Genomic DNA, 22,272 nt, shown 5'->3' with positions numbered 1-22,272 from the left:
TTTTTGTGGGACACTTATGGCCCCTTCATACCAATTGAGCATGGTTATAATGGCACACCCTACCTGAGTATTGTTGCTGACTATGTCCATCCCTTTATTGGTCATAAAGGTACCAGTGTACCATCGTCTGATGGCAACTTCCAGCAGGGTAAGGCGGCATGTCATAAAGTTGGAATCATCTCAGACTGGTTTTTTGAACATGATAATGAGTTCACTAGACTCCAATGCCCCCCACAGCCACCAGATCAGGACAGATCCATGTGCTTATGTTGTTGACGCCAAATTCTGACCCCACCATCAGAAGGTCACAGCAGAAATGGAGACGCTTCAGACAAGGCAAACATTTTTCTAATCTTCTTTTATCTTTTATCCTTTTGATGAGCCTGTGTGAAGTGTAGTATCAGTTTCTACCCTGACCAGTGATGCAGCTGGTTTGGTCTTCTGCTGCTTTTCTGTCAACAGAACTACAACTTACTGGACATTTTCTCTTTTTGGGACCATTCTGGGAAAAGCCGAAAGAGAAACAACAACAACAACATCTCTGTAAACCCTGTAATAGTTGGTGCCAGACCAGTCCGTTTGGCACCAAAAATCATACCACATATAAAGTCACGTAAATCACCTTTCTTCCTCATTCTGATGCTTAATTTGAACTGTAGCAGATCGTCTTGACCATGTCTACATGCCTAAATGCATTAAGGTGCTGCCATACGATTGGCTGATTAGAAATTTGCGTTAACGAGCAATTGGACGGGTGTGCCAAAAAAGTGGCGAGTGAGTTTATATATTGTACAGTAAAAAAAATTAATAATTATTTCTTAAAATAGCCCATTTTGAAAAAAAAAGCTAATAGTTGTATACCTTCATTTTTCCAGGTAAAATGTTTAAGGACGTGTTCAGAGATTTACTGGTAAATAAGAAGACAGAGAAAGAAATTTTTTTTTTTTTTTTCTGGAAAACAAAGCACTTTTTCAGGTTTCTCACAAACACTGCACTTAGTTCATAATAGTTTTTTACCTATTGCCTAATGTCTAATTGAACTCTCATGTTTCATCCACATTTCAACATTCAGATTTCAAGTGATTCCATCATTTGTATGCATGGTAAATTGTGTGTTTGTGAAATATTCGCCCGTGTTTAGTGAATCAAGTATAACATGGGCAGCTTCTCCTTGATTTTCCAAATAATCCCTGTTTACCAATATAACATTTTTACTTTGGCTTTACATCTTCTGTCGCAGCTTCTTGCTGTATTGAATTGCCTTGTTCTCAACAACATGCAGAGACGTGTGCAGAAATCTGATGGGTCTACTTATGAAGAGAAGGACGCAGAGGGGAGAAATCTGAACTCCAGCTTCCGAAGCGACTTTGCGTTTTCATCAGTCTGAGTAAACATGTGGTCATGAAGTGTTGACTCCATTTACCAGGAAACACTCGTAGATTTGTGTAAAACCTTGAGATTGATATTGAAAATTTGCTCTCATCCACAAACCTCTCTGCTAAAAATGGTGAGACAGATGAAAGAGGCTGTTATCTAACCCCCGCCTTCATCCCTTCGTCTGCCTCCCCTCCCTCATATCTGTCCTTTATTATCCCTCCAAAATTCTCTGTCTCTGCATTCTCTCTTTGCACAATCACGCCTCCGAGCTGCTCCTTCCTTTGTCTTGGGCCTACACCTTTTTCTCTCCTCTTCTCATCTATGAGATAACATTTGTTGGAAGTACAAACTGCAGTGGAAATTCATTCTATTTATAGTGTCAGATTGGATTATCTGTTTTTTCTGACTTGTACAAAAATGTTTCTGTTTTTCCACCCTTCCTTGTACAAAACCCGTGTTTGAAATATAAAAAAAGCAACACATAAGTATAAATATTTCACAAAAACAATGCATAAACACTTCTACTCTGTTACTTAGACTAACAGATTATGCTAATATAATTGATCGTTTTTGCTCATAATCCAAGGCTTTGTCATATCAGTTCTTGCTAATTAATGCCTTTTCTTAAGTAGCATAATTAGAGTTAAAGAAATGTCATCAAATAATCTACATAAAATGAAAATCCTGCCATGCAGCAACAACTATTGATTAAGCTTTTGTATGTCATGCATAGTAATTACTTTTCCACCAATAGTGACATTGTGCATTCAATAGATCCCTCAAGGTGAAAGGATTCGTGCAGTAATTATCCAGCTGATGGACATTTTGACAGAGAGGCAGACAGCTCCCACTAGGGAAACGTCCTCTCAGTGGTATGTTTACATTTGTGTGGCATTTGTGTGCCACCTCTCAGCTGTTGCTCATATACTAAAATAATGGTAATGGAAATCTTGCTTTAACACAATTTACTGAAAAAAAATGCAAACCCCATCAAACACGGGGGCATAGAAAGACTGAAAGAAATTACGATTCCCCCTCCACTTATTTGCTGTCTTATTGTACTTTAATCCTGATCTTTGTCTCCGGTTGTTGCCATAGTGACACAAGTACCATGAGACAGTGCCATTTAGCAATAAATTGACTTCCCACACTCACCCTCCCAAAGTAAGCCAACTTGCTTTTACAGTGACGAGGTTGTGCAGTGAGAAGTGATATAGCACAGTCAAGAAGCATAATGAAAACTTTAAACTATTCTTAATAAATTCTTGTTGGCCCTCTCTAGTGTATTTTCTTCATACATAACCTTCTTTTAGTCAAAACTGATTTGAAAATGTAAAAGGTGAACTGCGTATTTCAACTTAAAATTGAACACTCTCCCAAATCTCAATAGTTTATTGGTCTAACTGTCCAAAGTAGAAGTAGAAGTCTGTCCACAGTCTTTTTCTTTTTTTTTTAGTAGTTTAGATCAGGGGTGCTCATTACGTCAATCGCGATCGACCGGTTGATGTTCAAGGACTTTAGGGTAAATCGCAGGTCAGCAAAGATAAATAACCCAAAAAATTAAAAAGTACTTCTAAAAATCCATCAGCGAATCAGCATCCTCACTGAGAAGTACGGGACTTGACTGACATGCGGAATGGCCAATCGAACATCCACTGAGACATACGTCACTGCACATGCGTGTTTAAATACACTGAGTGCAGATTCTGTCTGCACGCAGAAGACCACTCCAGCCCGTCTGGAGTGTTTATTGAGGCCCGGGCCGCCCCGCATGTCTCTTCCTGCTGCCGGCTCCTTACTTCCCGCCAAATGAATACAAGTTCACTAAGGAAGCAGTGTTTTCCATGGCACCCGCTCCCACAGAACCAGCAGTGCCTCTGAAATGCCATGCTCCGAGCATTGCACGGTTTACAGCAGAGCATGACATACGATGGTCGCTGCTTTCTGATTTTGTAATAAAACGCCTCAAATGTTAATACGAACCTATCTTTGTGTAATCTTACTGTGTAAGTTTTAATTATCCATACAATAGTAAATAACATTGTTTATGTACTAATTCATTCATACATTCGTTCATCTTCTCCGTTTGTCCCTTTCGGGGTCACAGGGCTGCCGAAGCCTATCCCAGCCTCTTATGGGCGAAGGCAGGGGACACCCTGGATAGGTCGCCAGTCTGTCACAGGGTCAAACATATCACAATCACACCTATGGACACGTGGGCTGCACGGTGGCGCAGTGGTTAGCGCTCTTGCCTCACAGCAAGAAGGCCCCCGGTTCAAGTCCCGGCTGGGGGGACATGAAAAACACAACATCAATGTGGAGTTTGCATGTTCTCCCCGTGCATGTGTGGGTTTTCTCCGGGATCTCCGGTTTCCTCCCACCGTCCAAAAACATGGTACATAGGTTGATTGGCAACTCTAAATTGACCATAGGTATGACTGTGAGAGTGAATGGATGTGTGATTGAGGATATTCCACCCTGCGACAGACTGGCGACCAGTCCAGGGTGTCCCCTGCCTTCGCCCATAAGAGGCTGGGATAGGCTTCGGCAACCCCGTGACCCCGAAAGGGTATAAACGGTTAAGAAGATGAATGAATGAACCTATGGACAATTTAGAGTGACCAATTGACCTATGAAGCATGTTAAAGGACAGTGGGAGGAAGCCAGAGTCCCTGGAGAACGCAAAGAACATGCAAACTAACAAAAAGGTTCCCCATTGATGTTCTATATATATATTGAAGAAATTTATATTTTTGGTAATTTCATTAGGGTTGTCAGTCTTAATTTTTATTACATTGAAGATAAGTCATGTGCTGAAGTGTGTGCTTTAACATCCTTTGAACTTTGAAGAAGCTTCCTTAAGTTGCATATGTGAGGAGGCTGCAGCTCCACGCTCATCCTCCGTCAGGGGAAAGAAAGGGATTCTTTGATCTTCTGAGGCCATTTGGTTGTAGGTCTGACATGGGCCATAAATTAACTATCTCTGGGACTGATTGTAGCTATGGGAACCACTTCAGGCGTCCGCTCACGTGTGGAGAACAAAAGCTTTATGATCTACTGAATGCATGCTGGGAAGTTCCGGCCGCCTGTGGAGGACCACATGGGAAGCAGAGACCAGATGCTGTGATTTCAAGTATAGACTGAAGGAAGTAGGCAGGCTCCTCTGTCAGCCAATCTCTAGCGACCAGAGGTGGAGATTCAGCAGCCATCATGCTTCAGGAGGAGGGACTCTGACCACATGTTTAAAAGGGCCATGCTTTGGAAAAGCTTTGTCTCCAGACAAGCTGCATGTGATTCGGATTGTAATGTCTTACGTATTGCAGGCCTTGATTTTGGACACCCAGATCGATCTGTTTTATTTTTAGAGCTCTTTGTTAGGGACAATAAAACCTCTTCATTTTATTCCGTTTGCATTTTCTGGTCGTTCTCCCGACTTACGAACACGCATGGAAGAAATCTCAAAGCAGCAGATTTCTCATTTTCTTCAATATATATATATATATATATATATATATATATATATATATATATATATATATATATATATATATATATATATATAGACATACACACACACACACACAGGTAGTTCTTCAAGACATTGACTGAAACACAAAAGAAAAGGAAACCACCTGCTTTCAAAGATTACGTAAAATAAAATAAAGAAAATTTACCATTTGGTGATTTACTGTCATGGTTTGGGTTTCTTTGTGTAGGTTTTTGCTTTCCATCTTGTTTTGTCATGTTTGAGTTCTCTTTCCTTTTTTATTTTGAAAGGTTTCCTGTTTTGTCATGTTTTTGAGTTTTACTTCCTTTGTCCCAATCTGTCCTGATCATGTTCACGTGTGTCTTGTCTGCCTTCCTCTTGGGCTGGTCCATTAATGTCATTAATGTCTTAAATGTTTCTTTGCTTCTGCCATGTGTTCATGTTTTGTACCACAGTAAGTTTAGTTTTGTTTTCCTGCTCTGCAGCGCTTTTTGTTAGTAATTAAACCCTTTGCCCTGGAACCGTGTGCCTCCCGCCTCTGCATTCTGGGTCCTTCGTGCTCACCAGTCCCCCCCACCTGACAGAATGGACCAGCCCCATATTTTTTCCTGGACCCAGCGGAGCGGGACATGCGTCTGCTAGAGGCCTACTGCCTGGAAGCAAAGAGGACAAGGTCTTACTGGGACTTTGACCATGCCAAGTTCTTAGCTCCTACCATGGTGGGGAGTCGTCTTGCCATGAGGGGGGGTCGTCGTTGTCACCGGCGCCGTCCCCGTCAACGTCCCGTTTTTGTTCCGGCGGTGGTCCTGGATGCACCACAACCCCTTCCAGTGGTGGTCCCGGATGCACCCCAGCCCCGTCCTGTTCCGGTGGTGGTCCCGGATGCATGAAAACCTCTTCCAGTGGTGGTCCCGGATGCACTCCAGCCCCTTCCTGTTCCGGTGGTGGTCCCGAACGCACCACAACCTGTTCCGGTGGTGGTCCCCAACGCACCCCGGTCCGACCCTCCTGCCCTCTTCACAGACGACTCTGACGACTAGCCTGACCCCTCAGAAGACTCCATGCCTGACCCGCCGGCTGACTCCATGCCTGACCCGCCGGCTGACTCCATGCCAGACCCGCCGGCTGACTCCATGCCTGACCCGCCGGCTGACTCCATGCCTGACCCGCCGGCTGACTCCATGCCTGACCCGCCGGCTGACTCCATGCCTGACTCGCTGGCTGACTCCATGCCTGACCCGCCGGCTGACTCCATGCCTGACCCGCGGGCTGACTTCATGCCTGACCCGCGGGCTGACTCCATGCCTGACCCGCGGGCTGACTCCATGCCTGACCCGCCAGCTGACTCCATACCTGACTCGCCGGCTGACTCCATGCCTGACCATGACTCCATGCCTGACCCCTCGGTCGACTCCATGCCTGACCATGACTCCATGCCTGACCCCTCGGCCGACTCCATGCCTGACCCGCCGGCCGACTCCATGCCTGACCCGCCAGCCAACTGCTGGTAGAACTCAGAATTAGCCACTCGCGCCCCAGACCCGCTTAATCTGCCACACCGGACTGCGCGGCCTCCCGGCCGTCCCCCGGACCTGCCACGCCGGACTGCGCGGCCTCCCGGCCGTCCTCTGGGCCTGCCCTGCACTGCACCGCTTTTTGTTAGTAATTAAACCCTTTGCCCTGGAACCGTGTGCCTCCCGCCTCTGCATTCTGGGTCCTTCCTACTCACCAGTCCCCCCCCACCTGACATTTACTATACAAATTCACTGTTGCTCATGCTCTTTATGACGTAATCAGTAGTAACCATGACGTACCTTTGTCCATTCAAATAAAGACAGCCAATGTTGTACAGACATTTGTGTGTAATTTGGATCATTTTATATCAGATGTCTTTAGTCTGTTTCTGGAAATAGAATAGAAACCGATGAATAAAAGAAATAAAGAATAACAAATAAAGAAAGAAGCTATTTAAACATTGAAGCACTATACACACACTTATTATGCAGTATTATTCAATATTTTTGTACATAGCCATCTACTTTTATCATTTATAGAAAAAAAAACATTGTGTTGTGCTTCAGGCGAGTTTTGCACATCTCTCATAGGCACTATTGTAACTAGCTGACCAGCACACGAAAATGCATGTTGATGTAAAGAAGGACACAGTCTCAGTGTGATCAGCTTCAGATTTTCCTTTGAGGCTTTAAAACAGGCACTAATAATAATAATAAGATAGTTTAAAAAAAAGGGAGGGTTACATCTTGTACACTCAGGATTTGCTGCATAGTAAGGTTAATGAAAGCCTGAGCCTTAATTTTCATTTAATTAAACTGATGCAGATCTAATTAAAATATAATGATTAGAACCTTTAACACCTTCTTATGGAGTATCAATGCATTCATTTATGAAAGGAACTCCTGTCAGTACCACAGACAGATTTTTTTTATCCGCTTTTTTTACCATCTTCCTATCATGGTGTCGATCCTCCATTTGCTGCAAATACAACTGATCAAATCCTTGACTCTACTCAACCTTCAGAGGGTTTACTGAGGTAACTAACACAGTTATAAGCAGCAGTTATGATAAGTTCTGAAAATGTTATGGTTTGGACTAAATGGATTGGATAATCTTATTCAGCACATTGTATAAAAAAAGACTTAATTGAGTTTTGATGAAAATAAGTTGGATACCAAGTGAACACTTTTATCGCTTTGTGCTTCACAAACTATTGCTGAAATATTTCTGCTTTTTAGCACAAAAAGGTTACAACCATTAGCCATCATGAAAGGGTCTGGTTGGAACATCAATATCTGCAAATAATAATTTTCAGTGTATTTGTTTTAACTGTTGTAAAAGTTTGTTTGTCATTGAAAAATCTGAGTAGTTGTGAGTTATTGATAAACTATCTTAAGGATATGTCACAGAGCTACGACATACATTTTGTACATATTGCACAAATTAGTCATACGTGAATATACGTGAAAATTAAGTAAAGTTGTGATCTTTACGTGATTTTTTCACAGATGTATCATGAATGCACAACATTAAAACCACAGAAGTACAAATAAACCATGCAAAGAAAACATAAATCAACATAGAATATGAACTGTGTGTCATTATTGCGCTGTTTATATGAAATTCATTAGTGATTTGTGTGTCAATTACGGAATTTTAATGGGATTTGTGGGTTTTATAAGCAATTTGAACGACCTTGGGAGAATTTTAGGCAGGCAGCACAGCAGAGCAGGTGTGCACTTCACGCCTTCTTTATTCATTTCCAAGAGGGCTGCATTTGTCGCCCCACCCTCCCCGGCTTCCACTTGTGAGCTTCGTTAGGTTAGGTTAGTTTAATGCCCTAAGTTTTCTATGGAGATCTTGTTTCATGTATCTGAACTGAGCCTTGTGCCAAAACTAAAAGAAAAATATGGAAATAATTTTTTCTCTACTGCATGAGTTGTCTGACTGAAATACAAGTTATCCATAGGTGTGTGAAAAGTCTGTTAGACATATGTGGACATACGTGGAAAGTCGTAGAAAGCCACAAATTTGTGCATGCAGCTCACAAAAATAACAAACAATTGCATAAGATTTAAATACAATTAATAAATATAGATATAGATTGCATAATTTGCAACCAACCAAAATTAGCGCATATTGATGAATAACGAACGCAAGAAACACATGAATTACGTAAATTGTGCATGTATCACAAAAGATCGAAATTACATTATGTGGAAAATGTGCAAATCCGCTAGAACACAATCAACTAAATTACCAGTGCAATGAAAGGTGGGTGAAGGGTAAAGGTTGGTGAAGGCAGGGGGACACCCTGGACAGGTTGCCAGTCGCAGGGTAGAATGTCCTCAATCACACACCCATTTATTCTCACATTTGAACCTATGGACAATTTAGAGTTGCCAATTGACCTATGAAGCATGTTTTTGGATGGTGGGAGGAAGCTGGAGATCCTGGACAAAACCCATGCAAGGATGGGGAGAACATTCAAACTCCACACAGAAAGGATGATGTTGATGTTGTTTTTTCATATCCCCCAGCTGGGACTTGAACCAGGGACCGTCTTTCTGTGAGGCAAGAGCTTTAACCACTGAGCCACCATGCAGCCACACTTTTTGGGTTTTTTTTGACTATACAAACCACATTGTTGACCTCAGATCTTTTACTTAAGTTTATTGCAACTGTCTGTCAGAATTTGAAGTATTTGATCTATCCTCTGTGGTGTCCTTTGTTTTTGTGTTTAATAATGTATAAAACACTAACAGGTGAGTCAGTTTTCATTGCTTTGGGTGCAGGAACTCCACCATATAACACATTCAAATCCAGACAGAAAGAGATGTTGTAACATTGATATCATTTTCTTTGTTCACAATAGAACATAAACAGTACACTGCCTCCTATCACAACAGAACAAGACAAAAAAATAGCCTTTGTTCTCTGAACTCCAATCTTTTTGTCAATTTTAAACAAAGAAGACAACTGGCAGGATCTGCATTTTCAAAATATAATAATAAAATCCCATTTATGAGCAAAGAGGTAGCAAATTGCAGTACATTTGATACATGTTAATTAAACACTTTCAACCTTGATAAAAATTAATAATACACTACAGCAGTGCTACATTTTGGATGAGATAATTGTCTCATTTACACACTTCTGGAATGAGGAAAAACTTTTATAATCCACTAAAAATAATTGTTGGAAACACTCGGTTTTAAAGAGTATGTAGCAAATGTAAAGAGAATTGTGTTAACATGTATTTGTTTAATCACAACTGGCAAAATATTTTATATGGAAAAACGCTTTACAAAAGAAGTTTTTACTTAGAAAAGACTTATTATCACTGATTCACAAAATCAGTTTATTTTCATCCTGTAGTTTTCATGGAGTGACAGAAAATGTTAGTATAAATAAGAGATACTCACATATAAATGCCATTTAAAAAATCACCACTTTCATATTACAACACACACAAATAAAACACAAGTAAAACGTAATGAACAAAAGTAAATGATTTGGAAATGAAATAAATAAATGAATAGAGAATTAAGTAAAGCCCAGACTTAAGTGATCATAAACATAAAAACAAACAAACATATCTGTTGTAGCCACTCCTCCAGCTTGGGGGTTACTGCCCCTAGTGTTCCAATAGGCTATATGCACACGGAGGTGATGACGTGCTTCCGCTAAAATCTCAGCCTGCTAAGCCATTTCCGCTCGCGCTGAGGCGATTGTTTACAAAGCGATATAACAGCAACTACAATATGACTAGTAAGAAAACGTTCAAATTTCAGCGAACCATCTATAGTACAGCCGAGCATTGTTGTGTGCCTCTGTGTCAAGCTTCGAGCAAGTACAACAGTTTACTTAGTTTTCATACATTTCCATCTGACGCGGAAATCAGGCGAAAATGGCTTGTAGCTATCCGGAGGGACAAATTCACAGTTACTCCCCATACCCGAGTATGTAGCCGACATTTTAACAAGGATGATGTTCGTGAGCCCTTATCAGAGACGGGGAGGCGGCTATAAAACAAGGGAGCTGTCCCAGCACTGTTTGAGTGGAACAATTTCACCCTTCCCACTTCACGACCGGGGGTGTGGGAGAGGAGAGAGCGTCCGCCTCCGATGACGGAGGATGACGGCGACGCAGGCGAGAAAGCTGATATCCCTATGGACCACGACTACGCTTCGGCTTCAGATCCTGCAGTTGTTGATTTAGCCCTTGATGACAACATCTCTCTCAGAGATGAGATTCTCAAGCTGAGGGAACACGTCGAGAAGCTGACAATGAATCAGCGCTTTGGAATCCATCGTTTTGCTGCCTCAGACAAGGACATACGTTTTTTCACAAGGTAAGATATCAGATTGTTCTGTAGTAACGTTACTTTTGCAACAACAGATATAGTTGTGTGTGTGTGTGTGTGTGAGAGAGAGAGAGAGAGGGAGAGAGGAAGGCTAACAGAGTTGTATATTTGAAATGCTTCCAAGTAATATCATAGTATACACTGATATAATATTTAAATGATTATATCTGAATTGTATTTATTTAGATTTGCATCCTATGACCTGCTGATGAGATTCTGGGCCTTAATAGAGCCATCACTGCCAAATATGGTCAGTGTGACACAAGCACAGAGAGGCACCTTTACAGAGCCAAGTTCCACTGTAGTAAGTAGTTATTTACATGGCCCATACAATAAAACTTAAAGGGATAGTTCACTTCAAAATTAAAATTCTGTCATCATATACTCACCCTCAAGTTGTTTCAAACCTGTATGAATTTCTTTCTTCTGCTGAACACAAAGGAATATATTTTGAAGAAAGAAAGAAATTCACTGAGTATATGATTTTCATTTTGAAGTGAACTATCCCTTTAACAAAGATCAGGGCTAATAGAGGTTGAGAGAAACATAACGCAAATTGTTTTTCTTTTGAACAGACTCGTTTCCTGCAGCCCATTGATGAGATGTTCATGTTTCTCAATTACCTGGCACTGGGTTCAAAACAGCGTGATCTTGCTGACCGGTATGGAGTCCACCAGTCCACAGTCAGTCGGATCATTACAACATGGAGCAACTTTCTGTACACTGTGCTAGGGTCTGTGAGGATCTGGATACCAGAGGAGAAAATAAGGGCACATCTGCCAGCTGAGTTTAAGGACTATGCAGACACTACAGTCATCCTGGACTGCACAGAGCTAAGGTGCCAGTGCCCTTCATCACCTCTTCTCCAAAGTGAAATGTTCTCAGCATACAAGTCCCACTGTACTCTCAAAGGGCTGCTTGGAGTGGCTCCTCATGGGGCGGTCACATTTATTTCTCAACTGTACGCTGGTTCCATCAGTGACAAACAGATCACGCGTGAGTCTGGAATTCTCTCCCTTTTGAGACCTGGAATGGCCATCATGGTCGACCGAGGTTTTCTGGTTGATGACCTTGTACCTTGCAAGATTTATAGGCCAGCATTTCTCTCTGGAAGATCCCAGATGTCTGCCTGTGAGGTCAGGGAGACCCAAGCAATTGCACGCCTCAGGGTGCATGTTGAGCGCCTCATACGGCGTGTTAAGGAACACAAGTTCTTTGACACAGAGATTCCACTTCGGCTTTTTGGCAACATTAATCAGCTGTATACTGTTGCATGTCTTCTGACGAACTATGAAAACGGGCCTCTTGTAAAGGCTTGGGCAAAGAAGCCAGAGTAGCAGCAGTAGAAAAAAAAAAAAATTAATAACCTATGACCATTTGTATAACTACTTTCTTTGAATGTACCTTTGTAAATTACTTTGTATAAATTGAATTTTATAATTAATGTTATGTATGCACTGCTGTACATTGCACATACTCTTTGAATAAAGAACTACTGAATTATTTGCATGTTATATGTACTTTACCTCACCAATGCTTTTAAGCCATCTGTAATATAAGAATAATACTTTCATGCACAGTGAATTATTTACTGAATAACATTTATTTAGGGCTCCCAATTTACAAACAACAGTTATAAAATACTATTTTTAGGTAACCAATTATCAAAAAAAAATTAATCGGAAGAACATGTAACATGTAATTTAATAATAGATTAGTATTAATACAACAAGAAACATAGTAATACAATTAAGAAAAAATATAAAAACTTGAATCAATATATATGTACAAATATTTTGAAATGGATTAAACTAATAAGAGTTACTGCCAGTAAGAGAAATGGAGAAAAGAGAAATTAACAGCACTCTATAAAGAAGTGTGACAGGCAATCAGAATCTAATTATTTAGGGAAGCAAAGAGGTAACAATAAAAATAAAAAAAAATCAATTTTTACTTTCATTGTTTTGGTGATTTCATTGTCTCTGGGAATCCTCTGAATAAAATGTCCTCCTGTGTGTAGACAACAAAGTCACACCAGTCTAAACCAGAAATCAACATCTGGCCCTGGATTTGCCAAAAGTAGCTGCACAGGACGGGCATCCCCAAGCACAATCTGAAAATACACAAATCTGTTATAATAGAATAAAAGTGCAGTTTTTTAAAAAGAGAATACATGAGTACAGTGAGAATGTTTAACAAAACAAACAAATTTGAACCATCGACATATAATTATTAACTACTAAAACAATTAATAACTACTAAACAATTTGTATGAGCTAAAATTGTAGCCACAATATTATTTATATTATTATTTATCTCACTTTACTCATCATCCCCAACAGTGGACACAGAACGTGTGTCAATGCAGTGACAAAACGGAACTCAGTTTCTGTGAATCCCAGTGATTAGCGTACATATTTAAATATCGATAAATATTCCAACACACCAGTGTTATTTATGGTATTGTAAATGAAATTTGTCTTTAAAATAACCTTTAGCATTATTAGATGCAATGATTCACAGAAACTTTGATCTGCCAAACGTAACCTGTCTCATGAACCATGAACCATGAACCAATCTGCGCTGAACCTGCAGTATAACTTTCTCTTACGCTTAAGCTGTGAGGCTTTTGGCTTTTCCTCATAGATCTGTAGCACTCAGCCCTAATCGTTACCTCTCCTGTGCTTGAATCCTTGTTTGAAACTGACATTGACAAAGGCGTTAGGAAAATTGGCTGTGATTGACACATAATAGTAAACATAGCCTACGCTGCACCTGCTGCGCTAGCACTAGATAGCATGCATGCTATGGGCATGTAAACACAGAACACGTCCAGATCTTACCTTCAAAATTGTGGATGTAGCTTGACACATACAATTTGAAGCCCTTCTCTTTCTTGGTTGTCGAAGTGTGACATAACTTTTGTATGATTCGACTCACGTCGTTGACCGTTACCTTTGGGACATCTTGAAGGGACCAAGTGAAAAATGCCATAGTTGTTATTGACGCTATGTGCTCCGTCGACGCCGGATGTAACCTGGCTGGCAGACTTGGAATGCGGAAGTGAGTGTGCATATAGCCTATTACAACAGGCACCACTGTAGAAGGCCTGGAAGACGAGGGGCACCACTGGTGCAATATACAATGGTGCGCGTGACCGGAGGGAGTTGTCTGATCATCAACGGGAGAAGTTGACGGGAACCAAGTCTGGCGGGGAGAAGACACCCCCTTGGTTTGGGATCTGTGACCCCCCCGTCAAGCTGCCTTTTAAACCTGTTTTAACTGCCCTTAGGAATATTTGCATTCTTTTTATCGTGTTTTAACTTGTTCCAGGATTTTTTGGCTTTTTTACTATTTTAATCTCCCCCTGGAAGGATTTTATTCTCTTTTTAGTGTTTTTCTCTGTAACTCGGTGGCCATCCATATTTTTATTATTAGAAATAAATTGTCATTGTGGCCAACAAAATATGGGTCCTCTTTGGTGGTGTGTATGTGCTCTCACCCAGATCATTTCCCATAGCCTGTTAATATCTATTTCATCTTCTTTATTAATCCTATCTTTCAACCCCTTACAGTCTTTACATATATATTTATACAGTACAGACCAAAAGTTTGGACACACCTTCTCGTTCAAAGATTTTTCTTTATTTTCATGAGTATGAAAATTGTGGTCACACTGAAGGCATCAAAACTATGAATTAACAGATGTGGAACTATATACATAACAGAAAGGTGTGAAACAAATGAAAATATGTCATATTGTAGGTTCTTCATAGTAGCCACCTTTTGCTTTGATTACTGCTTTGCACACTCTTGGCATTCTCTTGATGAGCTTCAAGAAGTAGTCACCTGAAATGGTCTTCCAACAGTCTTGAAGGAGTTCCCAGAGATGCTTAGCACTTGTTGGCCCTTTTGCCTTCACTCTGTGATCCAGCTCCCCCCAAACCATCTCGATTGGGTTCAGGTTCGGTGACTGTGGAGGCCAGGTCATCTAGCGCAGCACCCCATCACTCTCTTTCTTGGTCAAATAGCCCTTACACAGCCTGGAGGTGTGTTTGGGGTCATTGTTCTGTTGAAAAATAAATGATGGTCCAAATAGCATGCTGCTGCAAGATGCTGTGGTAGCCATGCTGGTTCAGTGTGCCTTCAATTTTTAATAAATCCCCAACAGTGTCACCAGCAAAGCACCCCCACACCATCACACCTCCTCCTCCGTGCTTCACGGTGGGAACCAGGTATGTAGAGTCCATCCGTACACCATTTCTGTGTATCAAAAAGACACGGTGGTTGGAACCAACAATCTCAAATTTGGACTCATCAGACCAAAGCACAGGTTTCCACTGGTCTAATGTCCATTCCTTGTGTTCTTTAGCCCAAACTAGTCTCTTCTGCTTGTTGCCTTTCTTTAGCAGATATTCTACCATGAAGGCCTGATTCACACAGTCTCCTTTTAACGGTTGTTGTAGAGATGTCTCTGCTGCTAGAGCTCTGTGTGCCATTGACCTGCTCTCCAATCTGAGCTGCTGTTAACCTGTGATTTCTGAAGCTGGTGACTCGGATGAACTCATCCTCTGCAGCAGAGGTGACTCTTGGTCTTCCTTTCCTGGGGCGGTCTGCATGTGAGCCAGTTTCTTTGTAGCACTTAAAGGTTTTTGTGAATGCACTTGGGGACACATTCAAAGTTTTCCCAATTTTTTGGACTGACTGACCTTTATTTCTTGAAGTAATGATGACCATTCGTTTTTCTGTACTTACCTGCTTTTTCCTTGACATAATACAAATTCTAACAGTCTATTCAGTAGGGCTATCAGCTGTGTATCCACCTGACATCTGCACAACACGACTGATGGTCCCAACCCCATTGTTAAGGCAAGAAATCACGCTTATTAACCCTTGTGCTATCCTAGGCACTTTAACATTGGGAGTTGGGTCATTTAGACCCACTAGACAGTGCGCTGAACCTTTTTTCTTCAATGATTTGTGATCTTCACTGGTGTCCATGGATTACATGAAATCTTTCCACCTTTATCCACCTTTGTCATGGTAGGGAGAACACGTCAATGTAAGGGGGGGGTCATCTAAGATAGCACAAGGGTTAAACCTGACAGGGCACACCTGTGAAGTGAAAAACATTTCAGGTGACTACCTCTTGAAGAGTGTGCAAAGCAGTAATCAAATCAAAAGGTGGCTACAATGAAGCACCTAGAATATGACATATTTTCAGTTTTTTCACACTTTTTTGTTATGTATATATTCCACATGTGTTAATTCACAGTTTTAATGCCTTCAGTGTGACTGTACAATTTTCATTGTCATGAAAATAAAGAGAACTCTTTGAACGAGAAGGTGTGTCCAAACTTTTGGTCTGCACTGTATATATATATATATATGCAGTATTCCCCACTTATTTCCAGAGCCAGAGACACCCGCGGATATGCCAAATCCACCCCCGCACCCCTGCAGCGGAAGAATGCCCGTCACTGATCCTTGCTCATCAAAAACCTATCTGAAACATTTGTGATGCTTTGTAAAACAGTTATTAAAGATTATTGAAATATTGCTCAACATAAAGAGTTCCTTTTTATAACCCACATTTGGAGTGTCACTCTGTTCCTTAATACCAGGAGCCCTTGCTTCCTCCTTCGTCAGTTGAGTGCAAGAGTCCGGTTTCATCCATATTAAACACCTGCTCCAGATGATAATTATTCTCTGCTGATATCTTCCTCAGTATTTCAGGATATGATCCGTCCACTTTTGAGTCATCTGATGGTGTTTTTTCCGTGCAGGGGCACAAACTTTGGTTACAGCGATTCAGGAACAGGTGGAAATAGCTGTGAAATCTTCCTTAGCAGCTGGCTCTTCATCTCTGTTCCCCTCCTCCCCCGCAGCACCTTTTTTCAGATGCAGAAGTCTCATACAAGCATCTTGAGCTGAGTTTTTGTGATAAAGTGGAAGAGTCAAGTGTCTGAAAAAAGAGTGTGAATACATGAAACCGCAAATAGTGAAAGGCGAATACGCACCAGGCATTTTTTTTATCCAAGCTCTGGTTCTCTACCACAACCTTTATTGTGCCACGGACCGGTTTGATGTCTGGCAAAATTCTCACGGACCGGTATGTTATATGTGGCGGACACACGCTGCAGCAACACTGCAATAAAGGCAGAGACATGTGATAAGACGTACTCTGCACTTTTATTTTGACACGCTAAACATTGTACATGGCACAGGTCTCATCATCCCCTCCCCTTCCCACACTCATGGTGCTAAAAAGAAGTAAACACAACAGGAAGAAATAACTAAGGGTGAAACAACATAACTGCTAGATGAAAGGACACATGGGCAAAAACAAACGCCTGTGCTCAACCCTATTTTGACCAAAGCAGGCAAAGAGGATTGATTTCATTCCCTGTGATGCCAGCTCTGACAGTAAACCCTGCAGCCTGTGGAACTCTGACAACAGACCAAACGTGCACGTGACTGACACTACATACAGTACAACAAAGTAACATGACTTGGCATGTAAACTGTGGTATTTTCTAAATATAACAATAAACACGAATTATGACATGACCAACGTCCTCTCTGCCCGCAACACTCTATGATCACTATTATTATAACATTTAAAAATGCCTTCAATATAAGTGAATGGAAAATCCAACTCACCACAATGCTGAATAGTTCGAGGGAATCTTGGGATATATCTGTATTTTATGTAGGACTCCTGATACTGTCTATTAAATGTAGCTTTGGTTTTTTTGGAAGTCAAAGGCTCCTCTTCTGTCTCCTGGCTGGGCCTTTTCCACTTGGCAAAGAAACTTTCCAAAGACGTTTGTTTTTTATTCATTTTGCTAGTTCCTGGGTTTTATTTAAGCGGTATCCTATCACGTGACCGAGACGAGTGAATTGGCCTGCATCAAGAGTAACATAGATGGATGTAACAGAGAATCGGGCAATTTTTCAAAATAAACATCTTTCAGATTCCGGAATAAATAAAACGGAAGTCATGTAAGTTATTTTATTTTTTCTGTACGGCCCGGTACCAAATGACCACGGACCGGTACCGGGGGTTGGGGACCACTGCTCTACCCGAGGCCTGGGAGCTTGAGGGTCCTGCAGTAATCTTAGCTGTTCCTAGCACTGCTCTTTTCTGGACTGAGAGGTCTGAGGTCTTTCCAGGTATCTGTTGTAGCCACTCCTCCAGCTTGGGGGTTACTGCCCCGAGTGCTCCAATTACCACAGGCACCACTGTCACCCCTCACCTTCCAGGCCTTCTCCAGTGCTTGCCTGAGCCCCTGGTATATGGCAGATGTGAGAAAATATACATAAAAATACACTTAATGGGGTATAATTAATACTGAAGCTGAAAATATTCATATGACATGAGGTAATATGGAAAATGTAGCCTCTGTGTGTTCATCAACGTTGGGAGTCAGGGAGTCACCACTCCTGGAAGCTGTAGGTGTGAGCTGAGACAGCAAATTTATGTGCGTCTGTGATGAGGAAATCAAGGTGTGTGGGAGTAAATCGAGCTGGGAGAGCAAATTTATTACCTCATACTCGATGCTGGCTGTGTGAGTATGGATTTCTGTCTATTAATTGTTTTTCAAACTGGCTGATCTTTTGCTGCCCGGCCCAAAAGACCACTTAAGAAACATCTAAAAACTGAGGTTATTTTTCAAACATCGATTTCAGTTTTTTTCCTGTCAGTGCTGCTCTTCCCTTTTCTGCCCATTGAAAGAACAAAGTAGGTATATTCTATTGAATGTCACCAAAACTTGGGATCTTTGTGTTTGCGTGTTAACCAACACATTTTGAAAAATACTTTGTGTGTACGTTTCTTTGGGGTGTGATACCATTTGAAGTCTGACAAAAGACATTTAATCAAAAATAATAATAATTTAGAGAATAATAAATAATACTATGTATCTGTTTTAAAAGGTTTAAGCTTTTATCAGGTCATAATGTTGCGTTGCACCCTGCCTTTGACCAACAGTAGTCGAGACAGGCTCCAGCAGCTTCATGGCCACAAAAGGGATTCAGCGGATTCAGAAAATGGTTGAATGGACAAAGGGGTCAAGGAAGGAGCTGGAATCTGACAGTTGAAGATTTACTAAAGGGACACTCTTATTTTTTCACATTGATTGCCTTGGCCAAATTTAAACAAATACCCCTGAGGTCAAGAGCATGAAGAAAAGGTGCATAAAGTTGATGTTGAAGTGAAAGGTAGGTCTAAAGGTGTCCCAAGCTTCACTGTGGGGTCACCCTGTTTGTTTTTCAGACATCCCTGCTCTAGGTGATGCTGATTAGCTGAATTTGGGGATTTCTGCTTTCTGGTTGACTGATTACCAATTATGGTAAATAACAGTTAAAAGAAGGAATTTGCAGACTTGGGCTTAGCATCAGCCGTTCATAAGAGGATTTAAAGTCTGCTGCTCTCAAGATAAACATCACAGAGTTTGGGCTTTGTTCTTTGCTTTGCTACAGTTGCAAGTACTTAGAATCAAATCATTGTACACTGTAACAACAGGTTGTTTTAAAGGACTGCAGTATTCAATGCTGCAAAACAGAAAATAAATAAATACCAAGATACTTAAAAAATAGTCAGGGTGTTTTTGAAAATCCAAAAACAATCTATTTTAATCAGATTGTGTTTTCAAATTCATCGCTGCACATTACATTTGAAGACACTTTGAATTTCATGATTTATTTATTTTTACATTTTACAACCAAGTTTCCCTGATCAAAACAACACAACATTTTAATACAAGGCAATTTATGGTGTTGCACTGTTAAACATTCAATCTGCATTTGTATTTTCCTGGATTATTTCTAAAACAAATATACTTGTTTTCAAAAAGACATTTCAAAAAAGCTTAATCTCACATTTTATGGAAAAAGGAAAGTACTAAAGCCCATGTTGATTTGTGCAAAGCAAAATGTTTTTCTCTGATAATGATGGTAAAAGGTAACTGTCATCTGTCTTACTGAATTTAATTACTAAAGGGATTTACCACATTGATCTGTGACAATTAATTACAAATTTAATTGCCTTGAAAACTGATTTCACCTAATCAATTTAGAATGTTCTCAAATGCCATCGCCTTAAATGTAAAGAATTTTACTGGCATAAAATGTTACTACATCTGCTTTGTGTTTTGTGGTTGTATAAAACATCAACTTTCAACACAAAACAGCCTTAGGTAAATAAAGAAAAGGCCCTAAGTGTTTCCTCAGAACAACATGAATGCTAAGTTACTTTAAATGTCAATGAATACGGAATATTTAGAGCAGTAAACCCACTGAACTGCATTACCCATAATCTTTCACTGCTCATTTTTTGGCATAAAAATGTATCTTTGTTGCATAACTTACAATTTAAATTTATTCCATAGATTTAGTCTTTCTACCATGCAGTGAGTACAATTTAGTGTGCATTTCTACCTATTTACATGTCTACATGAGTATTTATTACCACTGTTGTTGTTTTTTGTTTGTTTTTTACCATGGGTTTGTAACATCTGTCTATATCCTTTTTCACCTATAGGATTTTATACTTTTTCTTCATCAGTGTTAAAACTAATCTTAAAATTTAAATCAAGCAAGGGATAGAGTTATAGAAGAAGGCACAAAGCTTTGCCCCCCTACTTGCTACCACAATTTTACTGATAAAGATTAAGAAATCATCCAATCAAGCTTCTTGAACCATTGCAAAAATAACAAAAGCAATATTTTAATTGAAATATTGAGTCACTCTAATTTTTTACCACGCCCCTGTATTTTGTATGCTGGTTCATCTTATTATTATTATTATTATTATTATTATTATTAGAGTCTTACCAAAATCCTTGCTGGTTTCATGCAAAGAGGACATTTTTATTTGGGGAAAATTTCTGTTCTAAGAAAATGGTCTTGGCAGATCTTGCTAAATGCCATAAATCTCACTGTCACCATAAAGGGTGACAGTGGCTCAGGTGGTTGAGTGGGTCGTCCAATGACCGAAGGGTTGGCGGTTCGATCCCCGCTCCCACCAGCCAAAATGTCGTTGTGTCCTTGGGCAAGACACTTCACCCTCCTTGCCTGTGTGCATGTGCATGAATGATCCCGGTGATGGTCAGAGGGGCCGTAGGCACGAAATGGCAGCCACGCCTCTGTCAGTCTGCCCCAGGGCAGCTGTGGCTACAACCGTAGCTTACCGTCGCCAAGTATGAATGAGGAGTGACTGAATAATGGATACAATGTAAGCGCTTTGAGTGTCTTGAAAAGCGCAGATAAATCCAATCCATTATTATTATTATAAATCATTATTGATTTTCATTTTCCGGATTAGAAAAATTTTGAGTTCTGTCAAGGGGATTTATTTGTGGTATTATTTACACAACTTTGCAGAGAAAAGAAAGTCTCTGCATGCGAGGACCAGCATGGCGTTGTATTGTAAATAGTTAGTTAATCAGAGTATATTTGTAGATATGCCCCACTGTCCCTGAAATCACCACGGTAGAAAGTTCAGCATTGAGGAGAATCCGCTGGTTAAACTGTGAGAAGCATTAACTGGAGCCTGTCCCGGCTACCTTTGGGCAAAGGTTGCCAATCTGTTATAGGGCCACATCACACCCACACACACTCAGATAGCACATAGGAACACTTTACCGTAACTAATTAATCTATGAAGCATGTCTTTGGACTGTGGGAGGAAGCCAGTGTTCCCAGTAAAAACCCATGCATGCACTGGGAGAACATGATTGGTCCTAGCCAGGATATGGACAGGAGCCTTGCTGCTGTGAAGTGAGAGCGCCAACCACTGCACCACCGCCGACCCCTCTAAAACAGACATAACATACAAAAAAAAAAAACGGTTCTTCTATAACTCCTTATGGGAAATGAATATTGAAGTGTGTAATTAATAAACTGTTTTGAAAATATTTTGACATTTTTAAAATATGTTGTTGCTCCTGTTGTGACGGTTCCAAATATGAATATACTTGACCTCTTATTGTGCTTGAATTCCGCATTAGAGGTGCATTTTTATTTTTTAAGAATTTCTACAATTTTTTTTTTTTTTTTTTCACAATTACCACCTTAGCTAAAACAACTGCTGTTTTAATATTATCAATAACGACAATGATAAAAGTGTTTGAAATACGTCATTTTTGAGACCTTTATACTCAGCATGTATCAGGCCTCTAAAGGACATTTGCTGCCTGGTGGCACAGACACATTTGACAGGGTTGCACAGTGTGGTGTACGCGGCAATAAAAAAGACGGATTATAGTCGATGAGTGTGGTGACCCCGGACAAGTACAGTTGTAAAGCAGCTAGAATGCCCTGTGAGAAAGTTTAGCATGATACTCTATGTGTACCATTAGCACAGGAAGCCATACTGTCTTTGGGTGGAGACAGGATACAGCCTGGACACAGTCACTACTGTCAACTTTTAGTCATAGCGAAGACATTGGATTGAAGGGAACCCGAATGTTCATTGGGATAACATTCAAGTGGCACAAAGAGAAGACTGATCCACACCACTGTC

At 40.6% G+C, this 22,272-nt stretch overlaps 1 protein-coding gene and 1 long non-coding RNA gene across 2 annotated transcripts; one reads left to right on the top strand and one right to left on the bottom strand.

The window, feature by feature from the left end:
- The first annotated feature begins 10,305 nt into the window (after positions 1 to 10,305).
- On the top strand, positions 10,306 to 12,248 carry LOC111947677. The gene is made up of 3 exons (XM_023956984.1): positions 10,306 to 10,733; positions 10,932 to 11,049; positions 11,321 to 12,248. Exons 1-3 carry the CDS (start codon positions 10,507 to 10,509, stop codon positions 12,080 to 12,082), a joined length of 1,107 nt encoding a protein of 368 aa, XP_023812752.1. The 5' UTR covers positions 10,306 to 10,506; the 3' UTR covers positions 12,083 to 12,248.
- A 182-nt stretch (positions 12,249 to 12,430) lies between these two features.
- On the bottom strand, positions 12,431 to 13,749 carry LOC111947678. The gene is made up of 2 exons (XR_002873553.1): positions 13,589 to 13,749; positions 12,431 to 12,858 (listed from the first exon to the last, which is right to left on the bottom strand). It is a non-coding gene; the product is annotated as an uncharacterized LOC111947678 (long non-coding RNA).
- Positions 13,750 to 22,272: the final 8,523 nt, after the last annotated feature.

The sequence above is a fragment of the Oryzias latipes genome, chromosome 7 (assembly GCF_002234675.1).
Source record: "Oryzias latipes chromosome 7, ASM223467v1".
Classification (NCBI taxonomy): domain Eukaryota; kingdom Metazoa; phylum Chordata; class Actinopteri; order Beloniformes; family Adrianichthyidae; genus Oryzias; species Oryzias latipes.
This window is presented reverse-complemented; position numbering and strand designations above follow the sequence as displayed.